Source organism: Acomys russatus, chromosome X, assembly GCF_903995435.1.
Source record: "Acomys russatus chromosome X, mAcoRus1.1, whole genome shotgun sequence".
NCBI lineage: Eukaryota > Metazoa > Chordata > Mammalia > Rodentia > Muridae > Acomys > Acomys russatus.
The window spans coordinates 76,444,550-76,468,769 of NC_067169.1; the positions used below are offsets into that span (position 1 = coordinate 76,444,550).

At 42.5% G+C, this 24,220-nt stretch overlaps 1 protein-coding gene across 1 annotated transcript; it reads left to right on the plus strand.

Moving 5' to 3' along the window:
• The first annotated feature begins 1,197 nt into the window (after positions 1–1,197).
• On the plus strand, positions 1,198–22,825 carry Srpx2 (sushi repeat containing protein X-linked 2). Its single transcript, XM_051141563.1, has 10 exons — positions 1,198–1,793; positions 6,239–6,319; positions 14,407–14,598; positions 16,741–16,917; positions 17,189–17,315; positions 17,488–17,609; positions 18,937–19,116; positions 19,423–19,556; positions 20,502–20,623; positions 21,605–22,825. Exons 1-10 carry the CDS (start codon positions 1,712–1,714, stop codon positions 21,783–21,785), a joined length of 1,398 nt encoding a protein of 465 aa, XP_050997520.1. The 5' UTR covers positions 1,198–1,711; the 3' UTR covers positions 21,786–22,825.
• Positions 22,826–24,220: the final 1,395 nt, after the last annotated feature.

The window sequence follows — 24,220 nt, forward strand, 5'->3', positions numbered from 1 at the left end:
TGATATGGCTGGAGGTGGAGGGGCAAAAAAACTTTTAAAAAATGAAATTGGATCATATGCTGTTTTCATTTGTGCTGGCTGCAGATGTATGTTCCTGCTCTCGCCTCAGCTTCCAGAAGGATGGCTCCCTCCGGTGAGTCCAGTTTTTCAGTCTGAGAGTGGGGAAGAGGTGGGCAGGAGAGAGAGAGAGAGAGAGAGAGAGAGAGAGAGAGAGAGAGAGAGAGAGAGAGAGAGAGAGTGTGTCATAGGCTCAAAAAGAGTATGGGGGCTGACACAAGGAAACCTTTATGTCACTGCAAAGGAATCAGTTTGAGAGTGGATATGGGAGAAGGGTCAGTGATGAGCTCATTTCCCTGGCTCTTTTTAAACTCTTTCTGTTGCTACTTGGTGCTTTAGTCCACCTATTTCCCTTATCTCCAGCAGGCTTTCTTTCCTTTCCCTGACAGCATTCTTACCACAGCACTTTGTTTTTCTACATTCTTTCCTCTCACTATCCTCTCCTCTATCCTGCTTCATACACATTGTGGGTCTAGAGTCAAGGAGTAATGACTTAGAAAATGAATTTTTGATTTATTAGATGGTCCTTTAAGGACTCGGCCCAGAACCTACCATTGCTTTTTTGTCTCTCTATTTCTGAGACTCACTCGTTCTCTTCAGTATGGTGTTGCCTGGAAAACATGTGGGTGATGCATGCTTGCTGAAAGATCCAGTGCCTATTTTATATGGATGGGCAGCAAGTTTTAGCACTGCTACTTGGGGTATCCTTGTCCAGAATACCATGGAATTCTCTCATCTCATCTCATCTCATCTCAAAGGGAAAATGAGATAGTAATAGGAGCTTAGTCATACGCTCATTGTAGACTCTCAAACCTCGCTGCCTTCCTGCTAGCTCAGCAGGGCAAAACTGTATGGGTAGCCTGGACTTGAAAGCCACAAGTGATGACCTCAAACCACTAAGCCTCAAAACCCAAAGCTAAGAAGAGAGCAGAGCTCTAGTTACTGCCTGGGAGGCTAGAGAAAGGAAACGCCCTGTCTCATCTAATATGAAGTTAGTAATAATAATGTCAGGACACGTTGATTTTTTTTCCTTCTGTGGCAGGAAATAATACAGTCCATGAGACAGGTACTATTCTTTGTTGTCGTTTTATAGGTGAGGAAACAAAGGCCTAGAAAAGTTGTCTAATATGCTAGTTGGTGACAGAACTGGATTCAGAACCAGAACTGCCTCATTCCAGTGCTGAAGGGCTTAGGCCATGAATTTTGTTGTTTCCCCAGATTTGTGGTTAAGAAACACTGAGTGGACACAATCCTTAACTAGCCTTTGGATTCCAGATTCCCTCCTAGTTCCATGTGACTTTATGTTTAGTATTTTCCTGGTCTTGGAACTCCAATGTCCCTCCCTAGACTTGGACCATGCAATATTTTCACTTGATGGCACCAGTTGCTTAATGCCTGTCTCTTCCTGCTGGGAGAAAGGGGAACCATAAATCCGAAGAAGTCTTATTATCCTTCGAAGTAGGAAAGGTTTATGAGCCAGATTGCACAACTGGAATTGATTAATGTTAACATTGTTTTCCTCACAGATCCCATATTTCTACTTCCTCTCACTTTGGGAAGTTCATAGCTGGCTCAGCTCTGAAAGTCATTTCCCCTTACCCTGATACTTCCGGCCCTAGCCCTATTCCTGTCTTCTGAAGGTTCGCTGTTAAGGATGGCTGGTCAACTGACTCAAAGAGGTGCTTTCTCACTGCTGCTCTTCCTAACACCAGCAGTGATGCCAACATGGTATGCAGGTAAGTTCTGTGAGCTGTTGTACATTCCTTCAAGGGAGGCCAAGGAGTACAAGATTTAGAAGAGGGAAGAATGAGACTACAGTGAGAGATCCCTAACATAGACCCAGAAAAAAACGGTTAGGTGGCAATAAAAATGACCATATTTTAAAAAGGGCTGCCAACCAAGGCCCATGGGGCATCCTAGCAAGAGCTACTTGGTAATAGACTGCATCAGAAAAATGAGACAGGGTGGCCTTTGAGGCTATGCTTCCAAGTCTCTTCTTTTTATTTTTTTTCCAGTTTCCCCTGTCACTTAACTTCCTGACAACAATGGGGTTTCTAGGTTTGGCTGTGTGTTTGGTTGTTTCGTTATATATTTTGCTTTCTATGCAGGGAATTGAACTTAAGAGTCTCACAAATGTGAGGCAAGTACTCTACCACTAAACTCTACCCACAGCCCACTGAAAACTTTTTTCTAAGATGTTTTTAATAAATCAAAGCTTTATTAATATTAATTCTTTCCTGAGTCAAATATAATTGTCAAAACTACAAAATAGACCATGTATCTCTTTTGGAAAAAAATAAGAAATAGGCAGACTACTAAGAGAGAACAAAAATCACCAGCCTTTGCCATTTCTTTCTCTCTTTCTCCCAGAGTTTAGCTATAGGATTTGTATAGCCCTTTTTGGCCAACAGGAGCAATGACAATACAGATCACATTCTCTGAATTAGGAAGCCCCTGTCTCTTCTAGCGTGTTCCTTATTTCAGAAAGGATGCAGCTTTCTGGAGTCCTAGATGATTCACTCCTTGCCCCTTGGGGACATAGCAAACCAAAAAGAATGAACTCAGGAGAAGAGGCGGTAGAATGCACAGGGGTGGGGGGGAGGACAAGGAAAGGATACTGAACCACCATACAGAGATTTTTTGATTGGGTTCCAGAGGCATTTCAAGTGCTAAGAATATTCTGTGGTTAGCAGTGTCTGCCCTCATAAAGGCTGGAGAGAGTGGGGGAATGAGACAGTCCCAACCAAGGGGGTTAGGAAACTATCCAGAGATGGGTAAATAACAGACTGCAACCATCACAGCCACAGTCACTGCCACTGAAATTTTCCACATACCCCCAGCTCCTGGTAGAGGCCTTTGGCAGCAGCTCTGTTTGTCTGGAACAGCTGCATCCAGCTTTCAAGCAAGTATGCAAGCTTCTCCCCCCCCCCACCCCCCACTTTGGCTTAACCTGGCTTTGTAGGGGGTAAAGCACAAGGGCTAACATTCAGCTGAAGAAATTCAAATGAAGCCCTTGGCAGAGCTCACACTGTTTGGGGTTAAAAGAGCCTCAAGTCTTCTGGAGATAAATATGCAGCTGCTCCCCCCAAATACCCACTGGCTTTAATTCAAGTACCAAAGACCAAACTCCATTCAAAAGACCACAGAACTAAGGCAGTGGAGATCTGAGGTTCAAACCTTAGTTTTGAATACCTGTATGGAACTTATTAAAGCCTGAGATGTTACAGTTTTTCAGACAAGGCATTCAAAACGCTTGACTTCATGTGAGGTTCTCAGAAGGCTGCGTGCAAATCAGATACTCCCCAGTTCTACATGAATCACCAGGGTCAACGCTGCTTGGGAGGAAACCAGACTGCTAAGGTCTCTGGCAGCCTGCAGGCCTTCATAGAAGGCTACAGGATAGGAGATATTTGGAGATTGAATGATTCTCCCCTTCAATGCTAGCTTACCCACTGGGTTTGTGTCCACTTGCCCATTCACTCATTTGTTCATTCAACAACTAAATGTTGAATGTTGCCTATATACCCCAAGGACTATTTTGTTCTTTTGTTTGCCTTTGTTCTCAAATGGAAATAGCTGAAAGAAAGCAGCTAAGTGCGGACTCAGGGCATGTGAGAAAACATGTCCTGGAATAATCAACAGAGTGGAAAGTGTTAGGGGATATACATAAAGCTGAGTGGGTTAAAAATATGCACTAGAGTATCTGCATATTTCAGGGAGTCCCACTGTATTTGTCATCAGAAGGCAGGCATTAACATCATCTTCAATTATCAAATATCTACCCAATCATACATCCTTGAAAGGCTGGACTTAGAGGGTTCCATTCGGCTGTGGAATTTGAAGCAGCCCAGTACAGAGCACACAGTAAGGAAGCACCACTTGATGCAAAGGAACTGAGAAATAGTGTTCAGGCAAATGGCACGATACAGAGTTTGCATTCTTCTGTATAGTTTCATTCTTATAAACCATCTCAGGCCCTCACCATGTGCATAACATATCCAAAAGTAGACAACTAGGAGCCATGGAAAAAGTGAAATGGTTAAGTAGCCCAAACCCATTCCTGGTACAGGGGAAACCTAACACTGGTTTAGCTACCTCCACACTCTGGTGGAGATTATAATTATGTGATTGAGTCTTCCTCTCAGTTTTCCCACATCCCCTGTAATTCTGGAATCGTATAAAATGCATCGTGGTCTACAGTCTCCCTACCTCATTGCCACAGTAAAGAAATGCTAGAGTACAAGGCAGATTTTTATTCTTTATTCCTTCTGGATACAGTTATAACACCTCCTCTATTACCATTTGACTTTTAGTATCTGTGTCCATAGGGTTCAAAGAGACCTGGACTGGGAGGTCTACTCTGCAATGTACTATCTAGGGGCGGCCTCTGAGTCAGCTCCTGTGTCTATACGTTAATGCTATGTACATTAATGGTGAACATTAATGGTGTGTACGCAGTTGAGATGTTATGGCAACATAATGAGCTAGCATATGCTGTTCAGATTAAGAGCTAAGTTGTCATCGTCATTACTTTATCCAGGCATAGGCCTATACCACCCTTCTTTCTCTTCTGGTGAGCAGCTGTTTGTTCCCTGATGAGCATTTCTTCACAAGCTAGCTCTGCAATAAGAATGGGGAAACCTAATACTTTAGGGAACCAAGCACATCTGGTGTCTTGTTTACAAGAGCTGTGAGGGATTGGGGCTAACACTAAACTGAAACAGCTGACAAGGATTCCATGCTGTACAAACAAACCTCCCGCATGGGAAAGAGAAGAGGGGACCTAAGGAGAAACAAAGAAAACTCAAAGTGAAATGTAACAGAGCAAAACTGAAGAGGAAAAGTGAACCCTTTCTTTTGGAATGAAGGTAAACCAACGAGGACATGATTTCATAAGGCAAGTTTTCAATTTGACTCATCTCCATGTTTACCGAGTTGGACAGACACTCACACCCACCTCCCAAAACACACACACACACACACACACACACACACACAGACTCCTAGCCTGGGCCCTGGGGAGCGTCATTTTGCCCTCTGCTCCACTCTTTACTGCAGGAGGTCCTGTGCCTCTACCCAAGAAAAGGCCATAAGCTGATGTTCTGTGGGTTTCCTTAGGTCATAAGGGCTCCAGCTCTAAAGCCCAGCCCTGTCCTGGAAGCACACCCTCTCCTGGAAGTGAAGATTTGTCTTCAGACTCCAACACAGCGACTGCCCTCCTCGTGCACATGCATTAGAGCTCGGGCTTTAGGGAAAGTCCTCCGGAAACTTTGCTATGGAAAGAACTAAATTGTTTTCCAATTAGCTCATATTCATGACCGATTTCCTGCATCTGGTGGAAAATACTGTTTAGTCTCCCAGGCAGCCGCAGACCTGCCACCAGCAGCGACTGTGCCACTTAACTGGATGGAAGTACATCGACTGGGAATGTTTCTAGTTTAGCTGCTCACTGCTAAAGCTGCTCCTGACAAGAAGGAAAGGAAATTATTCATTGCAGTACATGTGCTAGGCCCTAGGTTCAATCCCGAGCACTGGGGAGGGAAAACAAAGCAAAGCAAAGCAAAACCAACAACAACAACAAAAACCTTACTCTGGCTCCTCTTTTTCCTCCAAGCCAGAATAAGATGCTTATGAAAGTGTTTTCATTCCCTTTCGCCCTTTAAGCCATCCATCTGTCTTCGCATGCCACGGCACCAGTGACAATCAGGTGCTTAACATGCCCTGGAGGCTAGTGAGAGCTTGAAATATTCTTTCCTTGTGAAAACTGTGTGCAATGTCTGTCACTGGAGAAGACACTTGGGTGCTATTATCTCCCCAGAGCTGGGACAACAATCCCATCCCCAGAGCTTAGTTATCGGTGTCTCACCAAGACTAGTGAGCTGCAGCAAGGGTCATTTACAGTCTAGATTGGCAGAATTGATAGGTAGCTAAGATGTTCAGTTACTGTTGTTCTACAAGTCTTCTAGTATAGTCGGGGAGCTCCACCACACCTCACCCCCCTGAGGGTGCTCTCTGGGCACCTCACAGGATCAGGCTCATGCACTGTAGTTATGCAGCTTTACAAATCACTTGGGCCCTCTGTGGTGAAGTGCCAGGTCTTCAGAAGAAGACAGGGATGAGGGTACTGGGAAGTACATGAGGGAGAAATGAATATTCTTCTTTATTGTTTTCCTCATTCTAGGCTCAGGCAACTATCCAGATGAAAGCTATAATGAAGTATATGCAGAAGAGGTCCCGGCTACCCGTGCTCTGGACTACGGAGGTATTTTTCATTGTTTCTTAAGCTCAGGAAGGATGTTTTCTTGCCTAAGAGCTGGGCCTTCCCAGAAACATCTTCACCCATGTTTAGCTCACATGTGTCAAAATTGAGCTCAGACAATCATCACGTGCTAGGATTTTCTTTGCGGTTGTTTTTAGTGTGTTTGTGTTTGTGTTTTTGTCTTGTTGTGGGTATGCACTCCAGCACTGAGCCTAAGCCTTCTCATTTTGTTCCTTTCTTCCTTGAGACAGTGTCTCACTATATATGCCTGGACAGCTCTGAGCTCAACATCCTTCTGCCTCAGACTCTTTAGTGCTGGGGTTATGGGTGTGCCCCTCCATACTCAGCAGGGGTGCTAAGATTTCTAATTACCAATTTGGTTGCTGTGTGATTTTACCTCCCTAGCCTGAAGGAGTCATTAAGCGTGGGCTGAGTGTCTGTGTTATGCCTATTCCTGTGCAAGACAAGCCTGTGGGAAACACAAGGGCCACAACAGGAGTTTCCCCCCTCCCCCAAGGAGCTTGTGCTCTGTTGGTTGTGAAATGAGGATGAAATTAACATATGTAAAGCAAATGAGTGTGACACCCTGTGTTAGCCATAAATGAACTAGGAGTTTAAAATGAAGAATTCAGGAAAAAAGGTCATGCATGAAAGGTGACATACAAGATAGTCCTTGGAAATGGGAAACTTCTTATGAGCTGGAAAAGGTGATAGGGAAATGTTTACCAAAGCAGGAGGCCAAAAATGTTAAGGTAAAACCAAATGCATTGCACTAAAGGACTAAGAAGAAATCTGACACTGACTTGAAAGGAAGGAATATGGGTGGAGTCTCAGAGAATAGCGCTGAATATAAAGAGTGAATTAGGAAAGCTCCCATGACCTAAGGGTCCTTCTAAGGAGAGGCAGAAAGAATGCTGAATAGCAATTCCTGTGTTGGATAGCAAGTTAGGTCAGGCAATGTCTAATGTAACTTCACTTGCTGAATCTCTCTGCTCATGGTTTCCTGGGCACACAGAAGAGTTTGACAGTTATCCTAGGAGCTCTAAAACATGGCCATGTGATTTTTTTAAACCAGCAAGTGACACTGTAAAAGGTATTTCAGAACACTAACTAGGTTTTTTTTTCCTTTGGAAAATAGGGTTAGAAGTAGATCTTGAGTTGGGGAGACGCTCCAGGAAACAATTACAGCAATACTAGGTAGAAATATTTTGAGTCTGGGACAAATAAATGCAGAATAAGGATGGACCCAAGAGAGGCTAGAGTTGTAGCTCAATGGCAGTGAACGCATGGAATGTAGAAGTCTCTCCTGTGTTTCAGTCCCAGCACCCCACTAACAGGATGCATTCCAGAGAGGCTTCAAAGGAGATGATAAGACTGAGTGAAGATTTGTTGTACTAAGGGGTCAAGAAACTAATGCCTGGAACAATCCAATGTGAATACCAAGGAGAACTATAAAAACCCTTTCAGAAAGATAAGGTTTAAAAAGTAAACTAGGGGCCATCAAGATGGCTCAACTGGTAAAAAGAGCCTGCTGCCAAAAATTGACAATCTGAGTTTAATCCCTGGCACCACGTGGGATAATGACATACAGACCCAACACATATGTGAACACATGTGTGTGTGCATGCACACACACACACACACACACACACACACACACGCACGCACGCGCACACACACACACACACACCATAAGGAAACAAGAAGAAACAAAAACTAATTTGGAAGATTGTTGGGTAAACAGTTGAAAAAGAAAGAGAAGCGTCTGTGAGTCTCCATGCCTTAAATGAAAGGACTCTCTGAAGAGAGAGCCAAGGTCAAGGCTTATAAGAAATTTTTAGATATGAGTAGAGAAAAAGATCCATCATCAAATGAAAGACAGTTAGTAGTCAATGTGGAGGAAGATCTTCTATCAAGAATATTACAAAAACTACAGATGAAAATTTACAAATATGGAATGGGTATGGCCTCATCTATATCAAATACTACAAAGAGTAAGTTATTTCAAACTGAAGGACAGCAGTTAATGGTGCCCTTTGGGAAAGCAGTTCCAGTAGAGAAGTGATCCAAGCTTAGGGCTCTTCTATGCTTCTTTATTGTCTTCTTTTTTTATTCTTTTTTGTCTTCTTTTTACGCATTGTGCATAACCACTACCTCTGACTGTAAATTTCCTGTAGCCTGTTTCCCCATCTATGCACATATCTCCAGCTGACATGACACATCTTGAAATGATACAGTTCTCTCTGGATCTCCAAATCATATGGCCTTGAGCTTCAGTCTTCTCAGTTTCGGTTTCTCAAGCAGTAGTAAGCACATCCTTTTCTTCTTGGCTCACCTTCCTTGGATTCCATGGTCCTTTCCATATTCTGATTATAGTTGAAGCCAACATAGGAAATGGAGTTTATGGTAGTGACCATAGAGAGAAGAAGCCTAGGATCTGAATTTGGGGCAGCCCTGATTTTACCCCATGCTCTAAAAAAATTTTCTACAGTAACCTGACTGTTCTACCTCTACATCCTGATAATACTACCACCATCCTCTTAGTGACTCAGACTTTGAAGTACCCTAGTGTCCTTTCTAATAATACCATCACATTTAATTAACTCCCTCTTTCTTACTAGTCATTCACCAAGACCCATCATTTCTTTAATACATGGGATTAGAATTATTATTATTCCATACATGGACAAAGGCTATTGTTTCCAAATTAGATTCCCTGGCTCAAGTTTCTGCACTCCCCCAATGTACTGAACTAGGAAACACATTTTAATCTAAAGTCAGGCCTTAGGTCCCTGTATGATCACTTTTTACTCATTTCCCCACATGAAATTAGTGCTGTAGATAGGGTGGTGTACTGCTCCCTGCAAATTGATTTAGTAGACACTGGGCCTTCCCTCATCCATTACTTCTTATTTTCCATTTGATTTATTAATTTGTTTGGCGGTGGTGCACCACAGCTCATGTGTAGATGTCAGAGGGCAATGTGCCAGGGAGTTTATTCTCTCCTTCTACCATGTGGCTCCTGTGGCTCAAACGCAGGCTGCTTGACCTGTTTGCAAGTGCATTTACCCACTCAGCAGCCATCTTGCTGGCCCTCATTATTTAATTATCTACTATGTGCCTCTTCTGAAGTTAATGTTTGCTTCATTTATGTGTTTGCCAAGACCACTCACTCATCTGGCCTTCATCATGTGCTGTTTATTGCTCTGAACAGAATATTTATTTAACAAAAGAAACCATCTATATCACTCCCACAGAAGCATATGAAAAGTAGGTGCTGACTGTTAGCCAGCCCCCTGGGGACCAAGAAAGGAAGAATAAGATACCAAAATGCACCAAATGCAAAAGGTATTTCTTTATGTGGTACTGCGAGTTCAACCCAGGGCTTCGTGCATGTGTCCCACCACCAAGCCATGCCTCCTGCCCCAGAACTATTTTGGAAGGGTCCTCCATCCCCATGGTTACTACTTACCTGCCTCATTGGTTAGGTTTAAATGATCAAAAAGCCCTTTAGAAACTTGAATGCTACACAGTAGCATTGACCTTGGTGTCTAGTGTCCAGTTGGTCACTTTGGAACTTAGTTTCCAGGCCAAAAAAAAAAAAAAACCTAACTAACTAACTGAGGTTTTTCATGATGCATGGGAAGGGCTGGCTTAGTCTGATGGGTGGCTAAGCAGCTGCCTTGTCTCAGTCCTGAGTAAACTAACTAGTCACTGGCTTCATTACTTCAAGTTTACCACAGAGAAGGTCTTTTCTTTGTTGTCTGTATTTCTCTTCCTTGTATGCCCTTAAAAAAAAAGAGAGCCCTTCTAGTTTCTTAGCTCTAGAAAGCTGTTATTATGTGCCACTCATACTACTAAGTGTTCTAAAAATGTTATTCCATTAAGTACAGGACACACTTGCTATGTTGTCATGTGCAAATATCTCTGAAATATATTATTCACTTCAAAAATAGTAGTTTGAAGTGGGCCTATAGGTGAGTGATAGAGCATTTGTCCAGCATGCATCATAAGGTCCTGGGTTTGAAGCAAAGAACCACAAAATATAAAGCAGAGGTGGGAACAGTGAACACAATATGCTACTGTATGGGTAAAAAAATAAATAATAAGAAGCTATACAAAGGTTTGCATTGTATCTATAAAAAACCTGTTAACATGGGTCCTTTGGAAGTGGTAAAAATGAGCATAGGACTATGAGAAGAACTGAGAGGAGACATTTTACTTTGTAGCTAATTATACCTTGGGATCATGAAACATGGATAGATCAATAGCAACTTCAAAATAGCAGCTGTAGTGACAGGCTTTATACTTAGAAAAACATATTTTTAAGACTAGACAAAGCTTGGATTCCATCAGGACCCTGACCCTACTTCCCAAGAAACTATGGGAAAGTTACTTCTTCATCTACAAAATAAGGATAGAGACTGCATAGCTCATAGAGCTATTGGGAGAACTATATGAAATGGACATAAAAAGGGAAGTCTGGCATTTAAACACAGGTCTCAGTATTACATTTCCCATCAGGCATTTTACCGTGCACTATTTGACTATAGTCTTAGTTTCAGTTCCTACTAGCAGTTTTTGTGTACAGTTCAACCAGTCACAACTCTCTTTACCTGCATTGTCATCTCTCCTCTATTCTTTCATCTTATCCACACCACCGGCATGGAAAGCATTGTCTCTCCTACGCCTCACTGACTTCCACGTAGAGCATGTATCATCATCCCTGCTCTACCAGTCTGGTGGGCCCTGCCCAAGAAGGAAATGAGATCTGTCTGGAATGACTTGTTCTTGAGTCCTCCTGCCAGCTCATAAGCCTCACCTTGAAATATTCTAGAACACTGTGCTATCAGTCCCACCAGTGCAACCAGACTATATGTCCTAGAGATTACCTTCTTCTCTTTTATTTGAAAGCTGAGTTTGTGGTTTTGCCCCTTTCCTGTCTTCCAACATTCTGTTCCTATGTCGCAATTTCTCTGCGATAGCATTTTTTAAAAAATCATACAAATATATGCTGTGTGTCGAATGAGTCCCTCCCTACCTCTATACCCTCCCATTTCTCAGCCCTCACTGCATCCATTAGTCCCCTTTGTTCCTTTTAGACAGTTCCATTTGTACATTCAGGCCATGGTTTTCTACATCTGTATATAAGTCTAGAAACAACAAATGTGAAAACATATGTGATATTTGTCTTTCTGAGATTAGCCCAGGAAACTTGAGCATATTTACAGTCGGAGCTGGGCTCCTATCGTTGTTCTTACATTGAGGCTGAGCTTCTCTCTCCCATTCTCGTTTCCCCTACCAGCTTCAATCTGGTGTGTATTTTCCTTGACAGAACATGGAAGACAAATAGAACAGAGGTGCTTTTGAGGTCCCAGGCTCCCATGTAAGTCTTTGTGATATGTGCTGTGACTCTGTAATCACCAGCTCTGCACAAATCTAGCACTTAAGAAGCAGTATGTAATGTAGAGATGGTGTCTCCAGATGGCAGCCATGCCACGGCCACTGACTTCAACTAATACTGGAAGCCCCAAGCATGACACTGGCTGAGGAATAGTTTCCAGCCTGTCATCTATCTTTATCTCCAGTTGCATACAAAGAGAGGTCCTAGCCATTCATTGTTCCTTGACCTCCTGGCGAAATGTGCTTTTGGTAAAAGTTCCCCGTATCTTTGTGTCTGGGATTTGAAAACCAAATAAGCTTATACGGTCCTTTTGCCTTCCAAATCCTAGGCAAACAGATCTGTGCCATGCTCTGTGAGTAAACTTGTGCAGGCCACCATCCATTTGTTTCTTTGTGTCCCTCTGAAATCTTAACCACGTGGAACAAGGAGTACTGGTGTACACGTGTAATCCCAGCACTCTGGAGATTAAGGCAGAGAATCGTGAGTTTGAGGCCAGCATGGACTATGTAGCAGACTTTATCACAAAATACAAACAAAACTATGGAACCAGTAGTAGAGTCATTTATTTTGTTATCAGTAAAGTGTCTTTATGATATAACCACCCTGTAAACTTGTATGCTCAGTACTGAACTGGAATTGGACTTTCAGTCCTCAGCAATCTGCTTTGAAGTCATCCTCCTGTTCTCTCTTTAATGGACATTTTTCATGTCTTTTTAAAGGTTGTTTTAAATTTACATGCAGCAGAATGCACCTTCTGGTGTACAGGTCTATGAATTTTGACAAATATATAGAGTAAGATGATTGCTACCACAGAAGAAAAACAGTTTCATCACCTCAGAAATGTGTGCCATGCTGTCATTTTGTGCTTCTCCTCTGTCTTTACCTCTGGCATATGGCAAGTTCTGGCCCATACTCTATGCCTGTGGTATTGCCAGTATATTTGCCCATATATTGGTCATATAATGAAGTGTTGTTTCTCTAGCTTCCTAAAATACTCTTAGAATGTATCTATTGTCACATCATTCTTATACTGAGATAAACCCATTAGCTCTGCTGTTCACACATAGAACCAATTTTTGACAAATACAACTAGAGGTACTTCAAACATTACTGTGTAAGATTGTGTGTGAACCCATGCTTTCATTTCTGTTGAGTAAACACCTCAAAATAAAGTTGCACAGTGAAATGGTAAGCAATCTTTTCTTTACAAAGAAAGTATATTCCTTTTCTATAAACTACAATTTTCCAGTGTGACACTGTTTTTATATTTCCCCAAGCAATTTATAAGAGTTCTGGTTTCCAAGAAGAGACTTGATACCCTATGAGCATATAAAGGGGGAGGAAGTCCCCCTCAGGAACAGTCATAGGGGAGGGGAGTAAGGGGAAAATGGGAGGGAGGGAAGAATGGGAGGATACAAGGGATGGGATAACCATTGAGATGTAACAAGAATAAATTAATTAAAAAAATAAAAGTTCAACCGTTAAAAAAAAAAAAAGAGTTCTGGTTTCTTTCCATCTTCTTCAGCACTTTGTATTGTCATTCCAGACATTAGATATCCCAAGGAGTTTAATTAATAACATTGCTCTGAGGTTTTAGTTTGCATTTATTTAATGACTAATGATGCACAACATCTCTTCATATGTTTATTAACCATTTATAGATCCTCTTTAATAACATGTCTCTATGTGACTTTTGTCCACATTGTAACTACATTGTTTGGAGTGTATCATCTTTACTGTTGAGTTTTAAAAGTTATTTCTATAGTCTTTTGCTGTGTACGTAATATGTGGTTTGCAAATACTTTCTCCTACTTTTTTCATTTTCTTTGAATTCATTTATAGGGCAAAAGTTTTTACTCTTGAAAAGGTCCTGTTTATTGATTTCTTTAATGATTTATGCTTTTGGTGTCATGCATAAGAGTCCTTTGCTTATCTTTGAATCCTAGAGATTTTCTAATTTTCCATAAGTGTTTTTACTTTTTGTTTTCAATGTAAATGTAATGTCCACGTTGGTTGACTTCTTTTGTGTAAGGTGTGAAACTTGGGTTCTATTTCTTTTCTTCTTCTGCATCATTTTTGCACATGAAACTCCAGTTTCTCTGGCACCGTTTGGAAAAGCTGTCTTTTCTCCATTGGATTGTTTTTGCACCTTTGTTCAAAATCATGTTGACCTACTTAAGCCTATTTCTAGGATCTATTCTGTTCCAGTGAGTTCTGTGCCTTCTCCTTTGACACCACCACACTGTTTTGCTGCTACTGCTGTTTTGTTTTGTTTTTTTGAGGTTGTGTTTTAATCACATTTCTCTCTTCCCTTTCCATATACCCACTCCTCATGCTCCTTCAAATTTATGGCCTCTTAATCTATTATCAGTTGCTATTGTATGCATATATGCACTTTAGTCATGTATATATAATACATACACACATGTATACATATATATGTACACGCATATATATATACATATATATATACATATATGTGTGTGTGTTCCTAAATGTAAGCTATTTTAGTCCATACAATGTTACTTTTATATATGTTTTTAGGGCTAATCATTAAAGCACTGGACAACAAATCAGCGTGCTCTTCCCTGGGGAGCGCCACCTTTTCCACTCCCATCTTTACTCAGTTACCTTTGTATAAGGCCAATTACTGTACTTCTAGCTTACTTTTCTTCTGCTACTACAGTCCCCCGATGGTGTTATACACTGAATATCCAGGATGGAGAAGCCACATGCTACTCACCAAGAGGAGGAAATTATCACAGCAGCCTAGGCACACGTTGTGAGCTCTCCTGTGACAGAGGCTTCCGATTGATTGGACGGAGGTCGGTGCAGTGCTTGCCAAACCGGCGTTGGTCTGGAACTGCTTACTGCAGGCGTAAGTTGGATGTGAGCATATATTGCTGTGTGTATGAGAGAGAAGTCAGCCTGCTGGCCACAGAAGGTATATAGCTGGAAGCTTTACTCTGTGAAAGTGGGAATTTTCCATAGGCCTCCAACGGAGACTTTCCTCATCCTGAAGTTGTAGGGTTTTTTTTCTCTGTATGTGGTAGTTACTGTTCAAGTAATACAGGCATTTAAGTCACAGCCAGCCACTATGACTCATAAAACCCAGGAATGTGTGGAGGAGGACAAGACTTGGCCATGAGAAACTGATGTGGGCCTGGACCAACTCTCCAAGCTTCCAAGGATGTGTTCCAGACTCTTTTCTACTTGTGGTCAAGTGTCATCCTTCCTAGCCTACAGCCTCAGAAGGGTCTTGCCAGTAAAGCTAGTAGGACATCTGCTAGTCTTCATTTTCTTCTTAAACTAGAAGACTCCTCAATGGAATGTTGTGGGCATCCAAATACACACATACCTTAAATCCTATGTCACTTCATCTCCCAAACACCTACCTCTTTTTTTTTCTTTTTAATTTTTTATTAATTTATTCTTGTTACATCTCAATGGTTATCCCATCCCTTGTATCCTCCCATTCCTCCCTCCCTCCCATTTTCACCTTACTCCCCTCCCCTATGACTGTGTTTGAGGGGGACCTCCTCCCCCTTTATATGCTCATAGGGTATCAAGTCTCTTCTTGGTAGCCTGCTATCCTTCCTCTGAGTGCCACCAGGCCTCCCTTTCCAGGGGACATTTCAGACTCTTCAGCCTTTTGGCAGCATAGATTCATCTTTCCATATGTGGTCAGCAAATGCCATTTGCAGTACATCCATATGCACAGGGCTACTTCAGGAATTCACAGAGATCCTCAATTACCTTTGGAGGCTCATAGGCTGATGGGATGTAGACTCAAATGTGTGCGCATGCGTGTTGTACACCTGTATGCATAAGTCCTGGGAATTCAGAGATAAATGACCTTGGTGGGGAAAGAAACTATGGAGAAGAGAAGGTAGATGGCCAGAAAGGAGTCACTGCAGTGATGATAAGTAAGTTGCTTTAGGAATTAAACCTTAAATTCAAGTGACCTTGAATTGATCTGGAAGATATAAGGCTATAAATTATAAGCATTAAACTAATCAACAGCATAGGGATGTGGCCATTTCCATTAGGCAGATATTGTAGATGAGTCCTACATTTAGCTTTGAACTTCCTCATGGCTTCATCTATTGTTTTCACTATCATATAGTACAGAGTAAGTGAATTCATCTGATGAGACTAGTGTTTCTCCTTGGCTCTGATTTCAAAGGGGGCATTTTTTGGATGTGTGTGTGTGTGTGTGTGTGTGTGTGTGATTTTTATATAACAAATGCAGGGGAAAGTAAAGTAATAACTTTCTTAGTCAAGAACAGTGAACAGAGTCAATATGGAATTTCTTAAAAGACTTTATGTAGGATTATAACTTAGACAAGTTAAAGAAATGTGCATGGCTTACATCTCTCAAGGAAGTATCCCAAACATGACTAATGACATGCTCCCAACTATTCTATATTAACAGTCTTTGAAGGACAGATTCTGCCTTTATTAAATATCGCCACACCCTCCAGACAGTGGCTTGGCCTGGCTCACATGGACAGAAAGCCAGCTGACTGTGGCATGGAAGTGAGCCTTGGCTGAATGGTGTGTGCAGCCAAGAAGCTTTGAGCATGCTATAGGACATGTCACATTTGAAGAAGACATAGTATCTAAGGAATAAGAAACAAAAGTAGCCATTGCTAAGGCTTTACTTAAATTATCCTGTGAGGTAAATATATATTTACTGATTTTTTTTTTTAAAAGTGAGGCTCAGAGAAATGATGCAATGTCTGTAAGTCACCAGAACAAGAGGCGAAGTTAGTCTGCAAACCAAGGTCTTATTTTGATAATCATGCACTCAGACACTGATTTACCTCTTTTAGTCCCCACTCTCCATCCCACTAAGATTGCTCCTTTACTCTGCAATATGAAAATTAAAAGGCAATTTGAGGGAAAGGCATTTCCATAGAAAATGTTAAGGGCAGCCTGGGTGAGGTTTCTATATTCTCTATTGAATATAACACTCTTCCCCCTGTGGTGCTGAGCTTGCTGTTTGGTTCTCTCTTAGAGATGAGATGCCATGTCCTGCAATTCATCACTAGCGGCACCTACACCTGCACAAATGGGGTGCTGCTTGATTCCCGCTGTGACTATAGCTGTTCTAGTGGCTACCACCTAGAAGGCGATCGCAGCCGTGTCTGCATGGAAAATGGGCAGTGGAGTGGAGGCGAGCCTGTATGTGTAGGTAAATACTGATAGCTCCAGTTTTTCTGTTACAAAGGGCAACCTGGCATTATCCTCAGAGATGTGGAGTTTTAGCCACCGAAGGCCTTATTTTTCACACTGAGAATACAGAATGGTCATAGCATTGTTGCCTGTAGAGCCAGGCTCCTTTTCCCTCTTTCATACATAAAGGTGAAATTTTGTCCTTTTACCTACCCAATGGTGTGTAATATTACTTCCACAAGGGAAGGTGGGGGATCTATAAATCCACACTTGATTTTTGACATTGGCAGACATAGATCCACCCAAGATTCGTTGTCCTCACTCACGTGAGAAGATGGCAGAGCCAGAGAAACTAACTGCTCGAGTACACTGGGACCCACCCTTAGTGAAAGATTCTGCTGATGGTACCATCACCAGGTGAGCTTGAGTCATACATGCTTCTTGGGTCCCCAATAGCTTCTCTTGGTCCCCCAGTGTGCTCACAGTCAGACAATACAGGCTGAACCTGAAGAGAGAATGTGTCTCAGATCTCAATCCTAACGGTCTTTCCCTTAGTAGCTCAGTAGCTCCTTTACTCTGTCTCATGCAGGGTGACACTTCGGGGCCCAGAGCCTGGTTCTCACTTCCCTGAAGGAGAGCATGTGATTCGCTATACTGCCTATGACCGAGCCTACAACCGGGCCAGCTGCAAGTTCATTGTAAAAGTACAAGGTAGAAAACGTTCTTCATTGTACACACTGTTCACTATTCCTCCTCTGCCCTGATCTTCAGAAACCCACAATAATCCTCTCATTTATTTTGGGGAAAAGCCAACTTCATCAAACAGACTTATTATGAAAACCTACACTACATGGGCACAAAATTGTTCCAGAAACCTTGACTCTCCAAAAAGATTTTATTATTCATCTAAATCTCAATAAAATTCGCAGATAGTCTATATCCATTTCTTTTCTTGGCCCTCAAAATGATCAAGTCTAATCAGCCTTTGCTCCCATTCACATCTACCAAAATAATAATGTTGCCTGCCTTATATTTTCATCTTTGCTTCCTGTTCCATTGTTTCACTTCGTTTTTCTCATCAGTAAGATAGTTCGTGCTCATAAGAAGGAAATAGCAAGGCATAATAGCACGTGCCTGTAAGTCCAGCATGTGAGGCACAGACTGAAGGATAGCAGGTTCAAGGTCAGCCTGGGCTAAATAGCAGGATGCTGTCACAAAAACAAAACTAAAGCAATACATAAGCAGAATAATTTATTATATCTATCTTCCAGGGGTCACTGTTGATAACATCTTAGTATTTTCCTTCTGCTCTTTTCTCTATACATATGTAATTTAAGATCCCCCTTTCCACTTTCCATAAAAACACAAGTAATTTTCCCATATTCTTTGATATTGTTTTCAGAAATATTTTGAAGCACAACATAATAATTCTATTCTAAGATTGTAACATGATTGGTTTAAACATTCTCTCAGTCATGGACTCATCTAACTTACATGCTATTAAAAGTAAGTCTGACCGAGTGTGGTGGCACACGCCTGTAATATCAGTGCTTGGGGAGCTAAGGCAGACAGATAGTGAGTTTGAGACCTTGTTAGCCTCACAGAGAATCCATGTCAGCCTATGCTATATTGATTGTGAGACCAGGTCTCAAGAAAAAGAAAGTCATTCTGCAAGTTGGCCATATTTACACTGTGTAGAAATAAAAGTCTATAAATACAGATGACAGTATTTTCTTTTATATATTTATCATCTGATGATTATATGTGCATGCGTGTGTGTGTGTGTGTGTGTGTGTGTGTGTGTGTGTTTGTTTGTTTGTTTGTTTGTTTCTAAAGACTAGGAATCTGTGTTTGCATTTCAAATTTAATTCTTTAGGAAAGGAAATTGTACCTCCCTCCCTGGCTACTGAAAATATAGAAAATCCATTCATTTGTATAATCTCAAGTCCTTATGTCCTAGAAATCCTGGAGTGGGTCCTTTAGCCTTTCCCGCCTACGACAGGCATCATAACCCCTAACTTGAGCTTCTCCCTGACAGTGAGACGCTGTCCCATTCTGAAACCACCACAGCATGGCTACCTCACCTGCACCTCAGCGGGGAACAACTACGGTGCCACCTGTGAATACCACTGTGATGGTGGTTATGACCGCCAGGGCACCCCATCCCGAGTCTGCCAGTCAAGTCGACAGTGGTCAGGACCAGCACCTATCTGTACTCGTGAGTGAAACTAGGAAATGAGTGAATAGGCCTGAGCCTCGGGGTCACTTTGGAAGAACTTCTTCCATGGTCCAAAGGGTTAACATCAATGTGTGTGATGTAAGAGTGGAGATTCCTAAATGGGTTTATTTTAAGGGCCAACATTTCCCAGAGAATACTTAGACTTCAGGAAGGATGGTATAAAATATTCAGGCTTCCTTCTGGAATTCATCCTGGGGAAGGGAGGACAAGGCTATACGAGACGGGAATGCCTTGAAGGGTTAGGAAGATGGGCATGTACTGACTGACAATCTGCTTTTGCCCTAGCTATGAAGATTAATGTCAATGTCAACTCAGCCGCTGGCCTCCTGGATCAGTTCTATGAAAGACAGCGACTCCTCATAGTCTCAGCTCCTGATCCCTCCAATCGATACTACAAAATGCAGATCTCTATGCTGCAGGTGAGACCGAATGCCCAGGGATGGCATAGCAAAATGTTTACTCTGTCAACACAAAATGTATATATTCCTATTTTTATGGGTAGCATTTGATTAGTTTTACAAGTAGGTACATTAGGTCACATTTTTACAAGTGTTATTTTTGTGGAAAAGTCGGTAAGTATGGTATATATGGAAAAGTCAGCAAGTGTGGAATGGCAGATGTATCTTGCAAGGAACTGGGTGTAGGCTGGGAAAGGAATGTGGAGAAGTTTGTAAACCTACTATGATCAAATGTAAGTGTTAAGAATAAACAACATGTGTGTTTTCAAGAAATGATACTTGTATAGTAAGAGCTGAGGAAGTGTCATGTAACGACTGACTTGCTTTTACACCTACACAACTAGTTCTCACAACATCCCCTATGATGTAGGGACTAATCAGTGTCCCACTGAAGACTTGAGGAAACTGAGACAGAGTCAGTGACTTGCCCAAGATCACTAGCTAGTAAGTGGTAGAGCTGGGACTAATCCCAAGCTCTCTAGCTCCAGGTCTGTGGTGTCTATCATCATCAGTTAAACAAACAAACAAAAGGTGCCAGGGTATCGCAAAGAAAAGCAAGGAAGTTGCATGGTGATTTTAAGAGATGTGTGGAAGAGATAGGTAGGTAGAAGACTGATAAAAAGATCAGTCTGGGTGGCTGTGAAGACTTGTTTCTCTTTTCTATGCCACATTGTACAATCAGGTTCAGACACTTAATGTTCTTGTGTAGCCAGTACTTCAAGAATGAGAGGGAAGAGGCTGCACAGACCTCATAGAACTGTGACCCTTGGAGTATGAGATTGTGTGATCATTGCAGAAACCCTTCCTTTCCCGTGTTGCCTTAATGGGGTCACAACAGGAGTCCACCAAGGCCCCTAAGAATGGAAGTACAAAAGGCTGCTCTATTTAATGTTCTTTCTCTCCCAGCAATCCACCTGTGGGCTGGACCTGCGGCATGTGACCATTATTGAGCTGGTGGGGCAGCCACCTCAGGAGGTGGGCCGAATCCGGGAGCAACAACTATCAGCCGGCATCATTGAGGAGCTCAGGTGCAGGCTTGGTGGCCGCAGGGCAGCAGTGGGCAAGAACTTAATACAGGACACTAGCAACCAAGAGCAGGGGCTGAACCAGCAGACATGAATTTGTCTCTTGGAGGCATTTCTTGTGCTTGAACTCTTTAACTGCACGAAGGAAGGACAGTGAGTCCCAGCTCTAAAGGAACATGACAATTAAACAGAGGCTTAAAATACACATAACCGTGCTCTACCACAAGCCACATCTCTGGGCTCCTCATAAAGGCACCTCAGATGACTTTGTAGAGCCACAAGTGAGAGCAACACAGAGGATTCCGCTCAAGACTCAATCATTAGGAAGCATCGCAGCTCATTGCCTATGAGCTCCTCTGTTTACTTCCAGTCTCCAAAGGAGAAAAAGGCATCTTTGGTCGCTGAAATCTGAATCACATCTATCTGTCCCTCATGAAAGAGAAGGTTATAGGTAACAGGTGGTAGAAGTTGATCTTTCTCATTATCTATCCATTATCAGCCTTACTGTTCCCCAATTATACTCAGGTCCAATAAAGCCATCAGTGTTCTCTGAGAAATTGTACCTACCTCTAGGATTCAGTTTCAATGGAGACAGAAGGATCCAGGGCAGTTAAAGAGACTAGGAAACACTCTGAGGATGCAGACAGCAGACTTGCAGCTATAGACAGAAGAGCTAAGCAGGATTTTCCTATCAACCTCATGGCTGCTAGGTATGATGTGCACACAAGTCAGTGTCTGCAATATGTGCCTCCTGGAGTTGTTCCATGCAGTCTGCAATAGTCTTGCTTCAAGTGGAAAAAATGGTACAGAAATAACAGGCTAGGAAAGGAAGGAAAGCTAGACATGTAAGGCTACCAAGACTAGGAACTCAGCACAAAATAAGCAAAAAGGATTTGAGATGGGGTGGGGCACACAGGGGGTAAGTGATTCAATCTTGTGGAACTTGGACCAAGGTCTCACACCTCTCTTGACTTCTCTGTCTAGGCAATTCCAGCGCCTCACTCGTTCCTACTTCAACATGGTGTTAATTGACAAGCAGGGTATTGACCGGGAACGCTACATGGAACCTGTCACCCCTGAGGAAATCTTCACATTCATCGATGACTACCTGCTGAGCAACCAGGAACTGGCACAGCGACAGGAGCAAAGGGATGTTTGCGAGTGACCCTGAGCCAGGGTGTGGCTGAGGCAATTGTCCTAGGTAGTTTAAACTGTTGGGAGCAGGACTCAGGTGGGGTAGGGTTTGCCAAATCTAGGACAGTTCCAGGCATCATTTAAGGCAGAAAGAATATTTACTTTCCTAAGCAAGTCTCCACTTCAGGTAGTACTGGAGGAGCATATAAAAGTAGGTAGAGACTGAGGACAGGCCCTGGGCAGTGGGTTGGGGTACAAGGTCTTCTTCACCTGACTGGAGCCTCTGCGTCGCTTTCCAAAGTCTTTCATAAAAGTAAATCCCAAATTCACTCCTTTACTGTGTTGTAAATGATTCCTGTACCCTATGGTGACAGCAGAGGGCAGCATTGCAACAGATGAGCAGGACACTTTAAATAAGTATAAATAGGTTTTCCTTACAGCTAATTAATTGTATTAGGAGCAGGAGAGTGGTAACTAGGCTCTGCAACAAAGCATTCTTGAAGCTATTTGTTGTTTTCCCTTCCAGGACACTGGGCTAAAAAAAAAATGTTGCTTGAACCATTGTTTCATCAGGAGATTGAAAAACATTTTCTCCAGTGGGAGCTTGGGAAGCAGCGCTCAGCCATAGCAGGAAATTCAGCCATAGCAGGATGTTTCCTCCTAGATGCTCCAGCTAGCTTATGGGCAACAATTTCTGCCTACTGAGGTCTTCAGTGCCCTGATGATGGCCCTTCATTACAGGATCCCCCAGTCTGTGAAGTAGATTACCTTAAGGAATTGGGGGAGTTGCACAGCTGGTAAAATGCTTGCCATGCAAGCATTTAGACCTGAGTTTGATCCCCAGACACTATGTAAAGTCTCCAGATGTGGTGGCGTGCACTTGGAATCCCAGCAAAGATGTAGACTTAAGCAGATGTGTGGGAATCACTGGTCAGCAAGTCCAGTCTAATGGTGAGTACTAGGCCAAGCAAGAAACTCTATCTCAGGAAAAATCATAAATGGGGCATGAAGAACAAAACCCAAGGCTGACCTCTGATCTCCACACACATGTGCACACATGTGCATGCATGCACACACGCGCACACAAACACACACACAGAGACACACACACACATACACATATACATACACACACACCACTACCACCACCACCACCACCACCAAACAGAAAACAACAAAAAGCCAAAATGGATTACCTCATGCATTAACTTCCTCAGGTGCCCACTTTTAAGAGGAACACAGAGCAGGTAGCTACAGTAGGTCAAGGTTAGAAACAAGGCCAGAAAGTAAACTTGAGGTTTTGACTTTGGGGAAATGGAGCCACACACAGATTCCCTACTCTTCCTTTCTTCTTTCTTCCTTTATCTTGTATCCTTTGTTTCCCACATTCTTTGCCTTTCCATGCTGGGCATCCACATGCCTACTGCTGAGATGCATCTCCAGCTGCGGGTTTCTGCTCTGACTTGTGTCACTGGGAGTGTTTCACCAGTGTTTGAAGCAACATATTCTTCCCTTGCTTCTGAGTCCTGTCTTTTATACAGTGATAGAAGCCACAGTTATAGTCAAGACTCGGATGCCCTATTTCTTCAGCTTTATCCTGGGCACCATCATTGGGCAACTGGAGACAGAAAGCAGGCTGAGTGGGAAGAAAGAGATACCAATGCTCTAGTACCTACTATGTGTCAGGTGTCATTATAAACACACCATTGATTGATGCAAAAACCTTCAGAAGAGCCCTAGACAGTAAGATGCTGTTATTAGGTCCCATTTACTGATGAAGGAATTGAATCCCAGAGAGACTAGGCAAAATGCTAAGGCCCGACAACTAGTAAGTCAGGCATAATGAGCAGCAGCCAGGCTCCACTATGCTATTTGACCTCCTCTTGTTCTACTTCCCATTAAAATATAATTGAACACTCTAAGGGGAAAGGTCCTATCTTCTATGGATACAATATTCACAGTGGGCCCAGGAGGAAGGAACAAAACAAAAGGCTCTCAGCCCAGGAAAATTCCTCTTTAAAGCAGAGTGGTAAGACATAAATCACAAGCCCACAATGGCTGGGAGGTAGCACTGAATCAGACAGAAGCCATTTCACCTGGGGTTTTAGTGGAAATCCCAGTTTTCAAAGGCAAAACAGGAAGTCAGCCAGTTGCTCAATGGAGGGGAACATGGAAGCAATTATCAGACAGGGAAGAGGGGGGAAACCCCTTTCTTCATTTTCCCTTGCAAGGGATACCAGAGCTTTGAAAGGCAGAAGGCAAATCATAGGCAGAAGGTGAAAAACAATAAGCACATGTAGGAAATTTCTGGTCCCACATGGTCTCTGTTTCCAAAGGCAAAGACAGAGCATTGGAAAAGATGAGTGTTCTCCTTCTCTTTACACGTCAAGGGGCAAGCCAGGGCATGCTAGCAGGTCAAAGGGACTGAAGATAACACAGGGCCCCACTGCCTCTGGCCTAAAGTAC